The 16,193-nt window shown below is 38.7% G+C and overlaps 3 protein-coding genes across 3 annotated transcripts; 2 read left to right on the forward strand and 1 right to left on the reverse strand.

Annotated features, from left to right (window-relative positions):
* Positions 1 to 693: 693 nt before the first annotated feature.
* Positions 694 to 3,259, forward strand: LOC144655069 (uncharacterized). Its single transcript, XM_078515289.1, has 2 exons — positions 694 to 1,802; positions 1,882 to 3,259. Exons 1-2 carry the CDS (start codon positions 694 to 696, stop codon positions 3,257 to 3,259), a joined length of 2,487 nt encoding a protein of 828 aa, XP_078371415.1.
* A 108-nt stretch (positions 3,260 to 3,367) lies between these two features.
* LOC144655070 (ATP-dependent DNA helicase Pif1-like) lies at positions 3,368 to 5,116 on the forward strand. Its single transcript, XM_078515290.1, has one exon. The coding sequence runs from the start codon at positions 3,368 to 3,370 to the stop codon at positions 5,114 to 5,116; it is 1,749 nt and encodes a 582-aa protein (XP_078371416.1).
* Positions 5,117 to 7,755: 2,639 nt separating this feature from the next.
* On the reverse strand, positions 7,756 to 15,473 carry LOC144653457 (EGF-like repeat and discoidin I-like domain-containing protein 3). The gene is made up of 6 exons (XM_078513450.1): positions 15,334 to 15,473; positions 13,232 to 13,441; positions 12,762 to 12,965; positions 11,468 to 11,643; positions 9,643 to 9,783; positions 7,756 to 7,989 (listed from the first exon to the last, which is right to left on the reverse strand). Exons 1-6 carry the CDS (start codon positions 15,395 to 15,397, stop codon positions 7,843 to 7,845), a joined length of 942 nt encoding a protein of 313 aa, XP_078369576.1. The 5' UTR covers positions 15,398 to 15,473; the 3' UTR covers positions 7,756 to 7,842.
* Positions 15,474 to 16,193: the final 720 nt, after the last annotated feature.

Below are 16,193 nucleotides of genomic sequence, written 5' to 3' on the forward strand. Positions count from 1 at the left end.
AATTTGATGTTATTCTTCGATATTAAATAGGTATTTTTCTTCCAGAGTGCTTTATTTTTCGACGCGAAGCTAACAAACTCGGACAAAATTTTGAGCTCCGAAAGCGTCAATTTTGCTGGATTTTAGAATTATCGATTTTCTCGAAAACAAATCGATATTTAGCCAAACAAAGTATACTGTGATTTATTTTATATTAAGGCCTACCCATGGTAAGAGTATGAGCGAAATCCATTTAAGGACTCTTACCGACATATGTTTGACCGTAGGAAACCTGTGCTCTTAAATAACGAGAACCCTGAACAACGAGAGCGTAGATTACAGCAAATTCGACAAAATACAGCAGACAGAATACAAACAGAAACTGAAGACACAAGAATACAGAGATTACAATTACTGAGACAAAATTATACAGACAGACTTTCAGTAGAATCAACTGAACAGCGACAGCATAGATTACAATTAAGAAGGGAAAGTGATGCAGCGCGCTTACAATTAGAATCGGAGGAGGAGAGAAATATTCGATTACAGTCTGCTCGAGAAAATAGTGCCACGCGTAGACAACAACAACAATTACAGCAACAGCAACAGGAACTGAACAGAGATGATTATCTTTCCAATGGTTGGAGAAATCCCCATCAGCCTTTACATCAGCAACAATGGGTTCAGAACGAAATGTCAAATTTTCATACAACGATGAACAGTTTTCAACACCAGCAGTGCATCACATGTAAGGAGACTTGGCCAAAAAAACAAACCTTACCAGTTCCTAATTTCCAATGCCTCAGATGCAAGCGTGATAAAGGAAATCCCAAATTATTCTCCCAAGAAAATGACATGGATCCAGGTGCTGTTCCACTTGAATTGCAAGGCTTGACAGAAATTGAAGAAATGCTTATTGCAAGAGCTTGCCCAATTATGTGTGTTTATCGTAAACATGGCGGCCAAAGAGGTTACAAGGGACATGTTTTGAATCTTCCACAAGACATTCAGGGATTCTTGACTAAGCTACCAGCTAATGTTACTGAAATTCCCTACCTTATAATTCGAAGACACGGCGCAGAAAATACACACAGAGATTGCAGAGTAAGAAGACAAAAGGTACTTCAAGCAATCACTTGGCTTAAGGAAAACAATCCTTTTTATGCTGACATTGAAATTGATTATGAAGCTCTGCAGCGCCTACCGATAGATGGTATACCCTCAGATCTCCCAACCACAGATGATCCACAACAAGATGTACAGCAGCACAATGAAACTGGCACTGTAGAGGAACCTCCTCAGAACATATCCATCGAAAATCCACATGACAGCCATTCATTCATTCCACTACCTCAAGCACAGCAATCAGAGCAGCATGCTATAAGAGCATTGATTAACGGTGAAGATCCGCTAGACTGGCCATCAAATGATGGAGAACCAATCAATGAGTTCCAGACAGAGGGCTTGGCTACAATGGCTTTTCCCACACTCTTTCCTCATGGAAAAGGAGATCCTACCAAGAAGACTCGTCACAGAGAAGTTTCATTAACAGAAGGCTTTAAGCATCTCATTAAATATGCTGATCTTTCACCAGCGCAAGCATTTACCTGGCGATTTGCATCACACCCGCGATTTCCATATTGGGCACTTAACATGAAACAACGACATCAATTGTTATCACAGGCGCGCATTTACCTCGCTCAGAACCCTCAAGATGCCAATTTAACAACTGAGGAACTTCGAGAAATGGTAAACCAGATGTCAGCACAACAACTCATGAATCGCCTTCAACGATATGTTGCTAAGATACAGGGAACTAGACAGTACTGGCACCAACGTTACCAAGAACTTAAGGCACTAATTACTCAGAAAGGCGCGCCGACATTTTTTTTTTACTTTCAGTGCAGCAGATAACTACTGGCCAGATCTACATCGTCTTCTTCAAGAGCCTGAGAACCCAACACCTTCTATTCGAATTAAAGCTGTCATAAATCATCCTCACCTTACAGATTCCTACTTTGTTACAAGACTGGAAGAATTTTGCACGCACTGGCTGGATAATGTCCTGCGTACAGAATGGAAATGGCTTCGCTATGAGTGGCAAGCACGAGGCAGTATTCATGCACATGGTTGTGCAAAGCTTACCAATGATCCTGGACTTTGCAATCTTGTAAAGGTAGCTGCTTCTGGATGGAAACTGCAGCAAATTCTGCGCCTCCATGAAGGTTACCCATCTTATCAACATCTGGCAGATGACTACAGGCCACAAATAGATGAAGGAAATCAAGCCCAAGCAACAGTTATTAAATATGTAGACTGGCTAGTGACGACTATCAACGAGTCTCTGCCACAAGAAAACTGGACTGTACCTTCCCCACACCCATCAGCACTGCCATTTCAACAAACAGAAAATCAAGACAGCGACTACCATGCTCTGGTAAATTCAGTGGAACGTCACACTAAGTGCAGCACAGCCTACTGTATTAAAGTTAAACCTGGCCAACCACCTGCATGCCGTTTCAATTACCCAAAGGAATGTCAGGATAACACTTTGATTGATTTCCAGCTCATAGTTAAAGGTGACGATGAGGAACGGGAAATGACAGCAGATGAAATATCAAAAGCACGTGTCAAAGCAACAATTACTACTAAGCGCAATGATGATCGAATTAATTCCCACAACCATGTTATGCTGCAACACTGGAGAGCAAATGTTGATCTTCAAGCAATCGTTGATACCGATCAATGCATCCGTTACATGGCAAAGTATGCAACGAAAGGAGAACCAAGATCCCAGTCAGCATCAGACATACTTAAAGTGTGTGTGAACAGGCTTCGGGACAATGACATGGCTTCATCTGCATTACGTCGAGCAATGATTCAAGTTGTTGGCGATCGTGACATAGGATCACAAGAAACTGCTCACTTGCTTCTTGGAAAACCATTGTATTCCTCAACATTCTCATTCCTCTGTGTCTCACTGGATGGAAGCCGAAGAGTTCGTACTGGACAGGATGAGAATGATAACCAAGGTGATGAAGCACTAGATCCTGCACTCGTTGACACTTATGCTTCTAGGGCACAATGGCAAGGAAATAACCCTGAAATTCAAAATCACAATATTGTGCAATTTGCATCCACTTACCAGGTAACAAAGGGAGAGCTACGACGCCGTAAACAGGAAGTAGTCATCAGGACATTTCCAAATTTCTCTTCAAATCCTTCTGGGAAGAACTATGGAAAATACTGCAAGTATCAGCTTATCAAATACAAGCCATGATCTGGACAAGTTAGCTCAGCTTGGAATGAACTTGAAGACAATGATGACATCCACATACAATGCTACCATGACTTCCTCTCATCTCCAACTGCTTCAAATTATGTACCTATGTTGGCACAAGAGCTAGAACAAGCTCACAATTACAGTGAACAAGGCAACGAAGAAGAAGATGATGATGAAGACAATGAACTACCAATCATACAAGAAGAACCAGAAGAATGGATGCTGCTGTGTCGGCTAAATCAACACTACGAAAACGATATCGCCCAAACAAATCCATCTCAAAACCAATCACAGTTTGACTGGACAGCAACAGCAAGAATGATGCCTTCTCATTTGGTTCGGGAATCAGCAAACTGGATATCGAAACAAAGAAATGAAGCAAGAGAAGATCCCACAGTGACTATCAATCAGCGCCAGCAGGAACCAGTTAATGTCAATACACTCACCACCCATCAGCGTCTGGCTTATAATATAGTTGAAAATCACCAACAGAGCCTAACAACTGACACTCCTCTTGAACCACTTCATATGATTGTTTTAGGTTCGGCAGGAACAGGGAAATCATATCTTATTAATACATTTTCAAACCTTCTAGGCAATAACTGCATATTAACAGGTACAACTGGCATGGCTGGATACAATATTCAGGGATGTACTGCGCACTCTGCAGTACAGCTGCCGGTTCGTAACTACAACAACAATGATTTACAAGGAGCTGCTCTACAACGCCTTCAACTTCGCCTATCTGGGAAACATTACCTCATTCTTGATGAAATGTCCATGCTTGGACAGAGGACACTAGCTTGGCTTAATAAGCGGTTAAGGCAAACAACTGGAAAACTGCATGTACCACTCGGAGGAATTTCAGTTATTCTTCTTGGAGATTTTGGACAGTTGCCACCTGTTGGAGATAGGGCAATTTATTCTTCTCCCTCTGGGTCAGTTCTAGGAGACCATGGCCATTCCATTTATACCCTTTTTGTCACTGTAGTAATACTCATGGAAAATGTTCGACAAGCTGGAAACAACCCAGAAGCAGAAATGTTCAGAGAACTTCTTCTCAACATACGAGATGGAAAAATTACTCAAGATGACTGGCAAAAACGTCAAGAACGAACACCACTAAATGTCAGAATGGAAGACTTTACAGATGCGGTGCGGTTATTTTTTGACAAACAAAGTGTCGCAAAGTATAATTTTGAGAAATTACACAGTCTTGGAACACCTATTGTTCGAATATCAGCTGTCCATTCAGGAAGAAATGCAAGGGCTGCAAAGTCAGATGATGCTGGAGGACTAGATTCAGAAATTTTTCTATCAAGAGGAGCAGCCGTCATGCTCACATCAAACCTTTGGCAGGAAGTTGGGTTATGCAATGGTGCCACTGGTGTTGTTCAAGATCTCCTATTTCATCCAGACCGCCCACCCCCGTGTCTACCTATTACAGCACTTGTACAATTTCCACAGTACACAGGACAAGCCTTTCTGGAAGACAACCCACAGACTGTACCTATTCCACCACACTTATTTGAATGGGAAAGTGAAGGACAGCGGTTATCGCGACAACAATTGCCACTTAGACTACGTTATGCAATGACAATTCACAAGTCTCAAAGTCAAACATTATCTCAAGCAGTCATCGACTTAGGAAAAGCAGAAAGAGCTGCTGGATGTTCTTTTGTGGCTGCATCTAGAGTGCGCTCCTTACAAAATGTAGTGTTCCAGCCAATGTCTTTTCAAAGACTTCAGTCAATAGGCAAGAGTAAACAATTACAGCAACGACTCCACGAAGAAGAAAGGTTGAGACACCTTGCTCAAATTACAGCGGAACAATATCAACATCTCAATGTATAATTCATATTTAATTCTTCATTTGCAAAATCACCTTGCACAAAGAAGACAGATTGTCATCTCCGACTCCTACAAGTCATGCATTATTATGTTTATCTAAGAGATTTCGTTCACTGACTTATTACAGGTGGGTATTTCGGTTCATTTCCTTTAAGGTAAACCAAAACATCTTTTGTCAGGTGAGTGACTTCAAAATTGATATTAGTGTACAATGAATAATATTACTATAGGAAGATTACAAAAATACAGTGGAAACCTGATTTCTCCAACCGTAGATTTCTGAAAAAAAAACCCCTGATAACTCATTACAAAAAGTTGCTTCCCTTGGATTTGTTAGACAGTAATTTTAACCCCAATAAAATTGGAGCTACCACTTTCTCGAACCAATTTTCGTTTCTCTTGGAGGTTCAAGAAATCGGGATTCCACTGCATATCTCAATATCAGATTACTCACTGTAGCTAATTGCCTAAACATCAATCAGGTAAGTGACTTTCATATAACTACAACTATTGTTTATAAAGTACTGTCAACTTCTCTAAATTAGCGCTTCCCCATCCCCTCAACAAAATTTAACTCCTTGAAAGACAAAAACCTGCCAGTTGTGCAAAATAAGTGAATTGGCCATTACTATTGCATGTACACTAACATATATACATTTAAACTATTAGAGTATTTCAAACCAAAATCAGTGACTTTCGTATCACTCGGTTATAATAACAGTGGCAGATCTAGGGAACAGACCCTGGGGGCCTGCCCCTCCCCTTCCCCCTTATGTGTGAAACTTTTTTTTTTTTTGGACTTTTATTTTATTTGCAACACACATTTACTTACAAGACATAAATTAATGTGTGAAACTACTGAAGGACCAAATCAATTGTTTGGACCATCACCTAACTTAAAGGTACAGAGGAACCAAAAAATTTTTGGGCCCCCACCTTGTAACAATTCTGGATCCGCCACTGTAAGAAACAGATTCAGGACGACCCGTGATCAAAATATCACCTCTCCTAACAATACCAGAAGGAAGGTCTTGACATCAACTAAAATAATTTGTATTCAATATTTCTAAAAATGAGGACAGTTTGCCACTTTAAATTACATAGCATCACTTCGCCAATGACATAACAGAAAAATTAAGTAAAACCTAAATAGGCCATTTCCGATATATTAAAATTCTAACTTGGCTCCGAGGCTTGGGGGAATAAAACAAAAGATATCACGTCAAGCTTCAGGGATGAATAAATCATTTCTTTTGTTTTATTCCCCCAAGCCTCGAAGTCAGGTTAGAATATTAATATATCGGAATTCGCCTATTGTAACTATAGCTTATAGGAAAACACAACTAACAAAATGAATATATATGTACTGTATTTTCAAACCATTTATTTCCAATATAAACGGCCACTAGCTGGCTTGATTTCAACACAGTCTGTTCATTATACCTAGGGGAAGGGGGACTCAATGCTGAACCTCGTACCCAGGGTCTCATCCTCCCGCCCCTAGGGAGAGAGAAAAGAGGAGGGCTCTAGGGGGCAAGAAGATGAAAGACCCTGGGAACAAGGTTGTCAAAAACAAAACTTATTTTAAGTGTATAAATCTCAACTGAAATTTCCAGGGGTGTGGTTCAAACTGAACAACCTTCCGTAGGCAGTATGGATATTTTCTGGAACCACACAAATTATGTCGATTCCAGTTACGGATTCAGAGGTGCACAAAGATAGGGGCAAAAGAGACTGTTAAGTTACAAATGGGCCTCCCTTGTTCCAATGGGGAGGGATAACATAAAACTTACAGTTCCTCAAGAATAAGGAAGGGGGTACTTTTTGGCAAACAAGGGGGAAACCTGCCAAAGAGAAATATTGGTACTTTTCTCCAGCGATTTTAACTCATTGTATCAACCACCCCATCACTCCCCAATCCACTACCTATCCAATGCTACCCCTCCAAAAAATATTTTGAAATTTCTAACAAATATATCTTCCTGCCTACTGTGGAAAATTGAATATGTACAATTCAATTAATGTTCAACTTCAAATAATCCACTCCTTATTTATAACATCCCCCCCCCCCCCTCCCCAACCCAGAGCTTCGCGAGGCCCTGCGAGTCACGTATTACTAGTTTATCAATGATTGGGCATTTGATTGATACCATTGTTGTAACAGGAACTAATAATACAAATGGTAGGAACAGAATTCTAGGAATAATTCGGATTGCCTGCTTTAAAGAACTCCCAAGTAGTCCAGTGCGGTCCGAGCACTGGTAAACATTGCGTGAGAAATATGGTAGCCGACGAAGAGGCTACCAAAGCAGCCGAGCATTGCAGCCATTATCGCAGCAATTTTTCTAGTTAATAAATGGGAGGAAGAAATTATGGAGACTGTAATGGATTTACCGAATGTTCTGGCAGTGCTATTTACTAAGAACAGGAGACACATCCCTCAAATCACAGGCTATGCCGTCCGCCATCTTGTTTTTCCCCTGGGAGCAGAATGGATGGAATGGCGTTCTGTCCATTCCGGAATAGGAATGGGGTATGGAAAAACGCGCGCATTTCACATTCTGGTAATTCTCATTCCAGAATTGTGAGCAAATAAAACGTGCCCTAATTAAACCGAACACAACAAGATAAACAAACGTGACTAACATCGCCAGGTTAAGTTTAATCTGTTAAACAGTCGACTGTTCTTGGCCACAAAAAAGCTCAAATGAAAAGGAGCATCTTTTCAATTAGCTGAACCGTGTACAAGTATAAAGCTCAAACTTCAAAGCTATTCCATGATTCCACGTTTGAGGATAGATTCGAAAGAATCTCGCTTTGATATTTTTAAACTCCCTCTTAACAACACGATAAGCGTCCGAGTTCCCTTGAAAGACCTGTAAAGAAACAGACAAAATGCACGTGAAAAAAGCATGCACAAGAACAGTAAAGATCAGTAAAAGATGTCGAAGCATTATTCCACAATCTCTTCTCGTCTTTTTGGAGACGCGACTGAGTAGGCAACCGTTTCTTCTTAGGAGCTATGAGACTTACTAAATTTGAGAGAAAGGACTCCATGACGTCCTTATTAATATCGTACTACGTTCCCAGGTGAAACTACTCCCAAGTTATAACCACTTCCCTTACCATTTAAGTTAAATCTCTCCTCTCCAACAAATTATAGCTACTTGAAACACTGAAGGCTATATATGCACTTCTATGTTGATTTTTTTTGGAAGAAGAACAACTTTTTTTATTATTATTTCAATTATTGTATCTTGATTTTACAAAGTGCAGTTTGATTTACTTGGAGATTCTGAAGCCCTTCTCACATACGGAAACGAAAGCAATTCGATAAAGGGTATATATTATTTTTTTAATCAAGTTTGAAATGGAATATGAAAATCATATATATTGGCTTGAAATTTGGTGACGGTTCGCACACCCCTAGCAAAATAGACCATCAGTTCGAGGCCAGGTTTGTTTTTAATACATAAGGCAAGTGAACATTGCTGTCCTTTTGACTGATGAATGAATTCATTACTCACTTGTGAAAAACAAATGATTGAATTTTTAATGAATTGACCTAGCCGCCCATCCACAGCTAAATTATTTACATATTGCTAATCGAGGTGGCCTCTCCTATAAGCCTAGTGGTTTCGTAGAGGTCTCCTCGCCTTAACAAAAGTATTGCTGCAACATTTCAATCTTAAAGTGGCTAATAAATGATAATGATGATGATGATGATGATGATGATGATGATGATGATGATGATGATGATGAGAGAATAAGTGGAAGGTTGGTTACATATATATCCTACATAAAGAGATTTTCTCTTTATTATTATTAGAATCCATATGGTACGTAAATTTAAACAAATGTTAAAATGTTGTCCCAGTAATTAAGGGGATGACGATCGTCTCTAATACAGTCGAAGCTCTCGTAAGCGGACACCCTCGGGACGCGAAAAAAGTGTCCGTAACTGGAGCTGGCCGCTTACGAGAATGGTTCTCGTAAGCGGCCACTGGAGGTATAGGGGATAGATGGCCGCTTACGGGAGCATATGCATCCCAGGATGCATGTAAGGGGTGTTTTGAAATGTAACCGGACGTGGATGACGGCAAAACAAACACTGAAATATGGTACTGTTATTACTGTAAAATCATTGTGACGAACGGCGATGTGAAGTTGATTGATAAAAATAAGATACAGAGGTTGTTAATAGGATTTTCTTTGGGGTGTCCCCTTACGGGAGCTTAAAAACAAAGAAAAAGTCTAAGTCGTAATCTCTGAAAGTGTCCGTGGCCGCTTACGGGAATGTCCGCTTACGAGAATGTAAAAATACAGAGTTTGTATGGGAGTTAAAACGGGGTTTCAAACAAGCCGGCCGTAAGTAGAGCTGTCCGCTTACGAGAGTGTCCGTTAAGGGAGCTTCGACTGTAGTGTGTTTCATTTTTTACACCATAATAACGTTCTCCATCAGAGTTGAACTGGAACGATTTCTCATTGCGTCAGCAAGTCATTGCTAGTGAATCACGCCGGACACTTACCTTTACTTGACCATTCTCCTCGTACATTTTCCAGGATTTGCCATCGTCTGAATAGCCAAGCTTGTACGTTTTTATGTAAAAAGTGAAACGTTTCCCCTGAGTGGCGACCGCTCCAACCACTTTAGGAGTTCCAAGGTCTACCTGATCATAAAATTATTACAAACAACACGGTAAGAGGTCTGGAAACGAAAGCGCGGTTAAAATTAATAATACTAAACGATAAATATACTAATTAAACTTATTTTGATGTAGAGAGTTTTAACGAGAATGGAACAAAGAAAGGAAAGACGTCTGGCCTGACGACAGGAAGAAAATAAACATAAAACTGCTTTTTTATTTGTTAGATTCTATATTTATACTAACAAGTTAGGTTTAATAGAGCCGGGTTTTATGGACTGACCCGGGAATATCGTATTGAAAAGTTTTAGTCAGTAGTAAACTAAGCCTCGAGTAAGCCCAGATAAGTTAAAAGCCAGTTATGGCGTATATATATGTGGCAAAGGTTATGACTTGCACTGTGTCCACTTAAATAACAATAATCCAACCGTATCATGCTTATTGACTACACGTCGTCAATTTTTGTAAGTGTTTTTTTTTTAATCTAAAAGCAGCAAATTTCTTTCAAAATAAGCGTTTGAAGTAAAAGTGTAACAGAATCTCCTAGTGTTAAGTGGTTTACTAGTAATATAGCGTAAAGCACTGTATTGCAGTTAAATAAGTGTAAAATATTGAGATCTATCATTGTAATGTTCCATGTTGTTGAAATAAAGATTAAAAGAATAAAAGAAAATAAAAATAAAAACATAATTACCAAGATAGTTAGATATTTGAGATAGATACCTCTAAAAAGGAGGAAGAATTTAAGATTTTTCCGCCGTTGAATCACCGCCTGTCCTTTTTAGCTGGCAGAACCTGGGATCTAGGAATAAGTACAAAGTTCCGGGGACACACGGTTTGTTTGGTTAGATCGTAAAGAGAAAGAATTTAAATCTAGCAAATGTAATTAACATTTTTGAATTTTTTTTGTTATAAGGGGTTTAAAACGGTTGAATTAAATTGAATAGATTTAAATGACCTTTGTCAAAAATCTGGCCAATCCAATCATTTGTCCCCAGAGACTTGCTTCAGCGACACTCGATCGTCGTACCACAGGCCCTGCCAGCTAAAGGGACAGGCGAAGAGGACGAGAATGTTGAATCACAAATACATTAGGGTAGAATTTACAATTCTTGGTTAAAATAATAACGGAAAAAATAGTTTCGCGGAAATTTAAGTTCTACTATAATTCCTAAAATGTTTTGAATTATTTTGTTAGTATATTTTTTAACTTATGTATTTTCAACATGCAAGAATAAGAGATATAAACCGACGTTTCGGTGTCTTCATGACGCCATAGTCAAGGTAACTGTATAAAGATTACGAATTCTGCAAAGAATTTGTAATCTTTATGTATAACAAAATCATTATATATTTAAACACACTTTTGCTACGAACGTTTCTCAATTTGGCACGAATTCTGCTCAAATTCCGCCTGCAGAATGCTTGCTGCCAAAAGAAGTACATTATGCCCACGTTATCTAGGCCTAACCTACGCCCTCGCTGGTCCTATGTTTAGTGAACTGGACACGGAAAGAACGGTCATGAGGCCAGGAGTATAATTGGGTACCAAACCTTGTCTAAGTAACCTGACAGAATGCTTGGGAGTAACCTGTGATGGAGTTCATTTCAATCGGGGGAAGTACCAATACACCTAGCCGCTTCAGAGGTAATTTTCTATAATCATGTATATGGAATTATTTCGTGATAATGTGCACGGCGAGCATACCAGTATCCAAGGGTTCACATCCCAAGGCTTCCCGTACCAGGCTTTTTCATGACCACTGTTCAGTCGTGCTTTCCATGGAGGGTAGTTGGAATAATAAGAACTCGCATTGAATGAGCTGTTGGCAATTCGACCATCAGCTATTCCAAGTGGTGTGTTGCCGTATGACGCGCAATGAACTAAATGATACAACAAAAAATGTTGATTACAAGCAAAAGATGATGACAAGATGATAACAAGCAAAAAATCATTCCACCATTGCAATTAATGACACCATAACATAAATAAAAGACACAAAACGGGCTTCTTTCTTCAAACGTAATTTACCAATGCCATTTTTTCAACTGAATTTGCTGTTTGTATAGTTTTCTTTCACCTTTTCAGTGGCGGAACCAAGCCTTTAACTAACGAAAGTCATTTTTGTATGTGTACACCCAAAAAGTTTTTAGCGGGGGTAAAAATTATAAAGGTCGTTAACTGAAAATATGGGAGACTTCCCCTCATCCCCCCCCCCCCCCCCCCCACCACCACCTCCTGGGCCCCTCCGCTGGATCCCGCCACTGGTTATGCCTCCGTTTTATAATAAGTATTGGTGCTAAAACTTTATGGAAAAATAGTTTTCTATACACGGTTCGTTTTATCCAACCGAGAATCGCTTCCACTATTTTAAAGGTTTTTAACCGAGCCAAAAGGTCACTCAATATTGCCCAATCGCCTATTGAAAGAGCTACGACAAGCCGCATAGTGCATGTTGGCATATAGCCTGCTTATTTCTTCGCGCGACTTTCTCAGCCAATCAGGAGTAAAACCAAAACCAATTTTGACTCGCTCGCGCACGTTTTCCCGCGCTTCGTGCCAGCTTTATGTATTTGCTTCGAGTTTTGATTGGTTCACTGGATTGTCGGTGTCGTTTTGTGATTGGCCAAAGTAATTACTTTGGTTTTGGTTTTACGACACTCAATTGAAAACTGTTCTAATACAAACAAGAAAAACTGTCGATACAAAGCAATGACACAGATCATGTGAAGTTCAAAACGATCCCCATTGGGAATTTTCAGTGATCGGATGTTGAAGGGAATTCTTTCAGCTAGCTCTGTCTGGGATTCGCGGCGAGTGTCTAATCCAGTCTACTCTAAGGAGTGACATTGAGAGGGAAATGGGGCGAGGAATAAAGCAAGACAGTCTACTTGCAGGCTCATATTATGAGACGGAAACACAGTAAGGGAGTTTTCTAATGATATTTAATAGAATGTTAAATACTAGTTAACTTATAGTTTTAGATAATTGATTTTTTTACCTGATTCCTTGTCGTACAATATCTCAATGTTATTGTCTGTGCACAGAGAGTTGTCCTTGCAAAACGAAGGTTCACTATATGGTTCGTTTAATAAAGCTTTGAAGTTTTTCTTGATTTCTGTCTGTGTGTTGAGGTCGCTTGCATCTCCTTTGTAGAAATACTTCAACAAACCCAAAGACTTCAGCTTGGATGAAGCAATTTTTGCTAAAAAAAATAAATAAAAATAGGGCGATGCATGAATCACAAAATCAAAACTCAAGCTTTTTAGTGCTCTAGCTAAAATATGATTCGGTCAAAAGCCAATTATCATTTAACTATTATAACCATTCATGTTTATAAATAGTAAAGATGGTAAATTTTATTGCCATCTTCAATTGCAAGTAATTTTGCACCTAAAAAAAACCGCGCTCAAAAGATTGTTACATAGCCCCTTTAAATACCACTAAAAATATCCAACAGCAAAAAATTACCTTCACATTTCAGGGAGAATTTAACGGACAAATCTGCGGGAGCTATGGTAACGAAACTCCAGGTTCCACTTTCACAGACATAAAACAAGGCTGGAGTCTCACTGAAATCAAAGCCTTCTTTACAAGCTAAGGAACAAACTTTGCCATTGTTTGTTTTCACACAAGTTACTATGCCATCCTTTGGGGGATCGAACATCGGACACGATGCACCTAAAAATAATTTAAAAAAGACGATCTGTATAAAGAAGTCGAAGATTAGTGAAATGGTGGAGTGATAGTTTGGTGGAAAAATATTTTTTCTTAAAAGATGATCAGGGAGGAGGAGGAATTATAAGAAGTCATCATGCTATGGGGTGAGGTAAAAAAAGGATATCAGCGTAAATCACAGCATCAAAATTGGAATTTACGTGAAATTAAATTAAAGGTGGATAAATCTGGTGTAAAGTTAGTAAGGGCCGAATCGCACTAGCGGACAAATTTTGTAACAATTGATAGATTTCATCATTAACGTGTCACTTGTCACAGAAAACAAGTGCGAGTGCGTTTTTTGAGACCTAGAACTTGTCCAACATTTCAGGAAAATAAAGAAGCAGTTGTCTTATGATTGGTCCGCGTTGCACGCGCGATAGATGTTGTCAAACAATTGCAAAAACAAGTGCGAACGACTTGTTGGACAAGGGCAAATTTTGTCAAAACGGACAAATCATCAAAGGGGCCGAAGTCCTGCCTCAAGGCAGGACTTTTCATGACAAGTCGCATTCCCATGCCCCTCGTTATGCCAGATAACAATACGTTGTTGATTGGCTATTGTGTTTGGCCCAAATTGCACCGAAAAACAACACGCACTCAAAAGTTGTTGGGATAGTATGCACCGTGATGTGGCTCTCACTATCGTAATCCAGCCGCAAAATCTTTTCGCGAGAGGCAAAGCATATTTATAAGTGAAGTGTTTCGGCCAAATGTAAGAATGAGAAAAGAAAAAGTTATCTTGAGACGACTCATTATTCTACTGCATGAGAACGCGTACTTTAAATGACAATTGTTTTAGATTTTTTACCGCGTTGTATTGCATATTTGATGTTTGCCCAAGACGGCCGTGCTGAGAAATGTACAGGGATGGCAGAAGCACGTGCAGAGCTATTGTACTAATAATTACACCTTTTGTTTTCTTCAAAATGTCTCTGACTTGTCGCGACAATTTTGTTTTTGTAAAAAATGTTATGACATTTAAAACTTGTCCGCTAGTGCGATTCGGCCTTAATACAACTTTACACCATCAATTAAATGTTGTTAAAGGTGGTTAAACTGACCTTTACGCTACCGTGTGTAAATTTGATATAAAGTCGGTGTAAAGAAGTCCTATTACCCTGCCTTTACACTTGAGTTTAAAGCTGGCATAAAGGTCAGCTTTCAAAAATGTAAAGTTAGCGTAGAGCTGATAAAATTCCAAATTAACGCCAGCTTTACTTGAGCTTTACGCCATAATAAAATTATTCTGTGAATTATGAACGGTTAGGATAAGTAAATTTTAGGGTACATTACGTTTATATACAGACGCGCTTGGTATAAGGTAGTGGTAGATGGATATTAATTAGTACGTTAGTTGCTTGAATCATCTAATTGGAAGAGACGGATGAGCTAAGGAAGCTAATAAAAGATATTTGCCAGACCAGTTGAAATTTTTGCTCCTGTCGTGAATGCACGCGGGTTTATTTTTACAAGAAGGACGCTGATCATGATCCAAAGAAATGCCAAAATAACATTTATCCATTTCTTGTAAAAAATGACAAAAACATTTATAAAAGCAAATCAGCCTGTCTTTAAACTTTATTGAAACGAACTTGTCAAACTGATTTTACAATATCGATGCATTTTGGAGCGATTAACTGCATCACTACCTTGCTTTCAAAATAATTTTTAAAATGAGAGCATTTTTAATCAAGCTGAAATCGACTTAACTTTCAACAAAAACCCAAACCCAAAGCCAGTATAACGCATCGAACGAAACATATAATACAGAAAAACATTAAATATCCACTGCGAATTCACAGGAGAAAGGCAAGATTTAATTTTCAACCAAATGTACTAATGTATCTACTTACCAAGTCTCACAAGGAAAAGGGAGATTACGAAAAGTCCTCCAAGGCAATTCATAAATTTCCCCATTGTTTAGGGTACACGTTTTCGGTGTGAGTCTGTTTCGCTTGATTTTTACTGTAATAACTATGTGGTAACGTTCCCAGAATTGCGATCAATTTTGACAATATTTGTCTGTAGAAGTTTACAGTTTAATTATTATTTACGCACCTGTTTATTTAAATAACAAAAATTACAGCAGCTAAGTTGACTGTTACGGAAATTGTACGTTAATTTAGTAGTTTACGTAGAAAGTTAATGTAATTGGGAATAGAAGAAATCTGATGTTTCGCCAACGCTTTAAAATAATCAAGTAGTCACTTCATCACTGGTCAGTTTTCCAAACTCTATGTACGAGGCAATTACATTTGCCGAAAAATCTATTGCATACAAGTATTGACTTTTATTATTAACACGATACAACAACGAGATGCATAGCAAGTCAATTTCAAATCCCGCAAATACAAAATTTGTTCCTGACTCGAACCACGTGCACTTCAAAGATAAAATGAAGGAAATGGGTATTCGACAGACAGATAAAGTATATAATATGTTCAGGAAAAGTCCAGAATATTGTATTTCTTTATTTTAGATGAGTTTTAATGTGCCTAATAATCTAATAATGTTTGCTCATAAGTCAGTAAATTGTTTTAATAATGAATCTCTCAAAGCCTTGGCGCGTGCATTATTAACATAGAAATATCACATGTATATAGGAAATATCAAAATTGGGGACTTTCTTATGCGTTTTGTTGCTTTTTAACCATGACCAATATTTTCAAGGATAAAGTTCTTGCTTTTTTCGGTAACGACAGTAAAAAAAATT

Source organism: Oculina patagonica, chromosome 5, assembly GCF_052425735.1.
Source record: "Oculina patagonica isolate OP01 chromosome 5, crgOcupat, whole genome shotgun sequence".
Taxonomy (NCBI): domain Eukaryota; kingdom Metazoa; phylum Cnidaria; class Anthozoa; order Scleractinia; family Oculinidae; genus Oculina; species Oculina patagonica.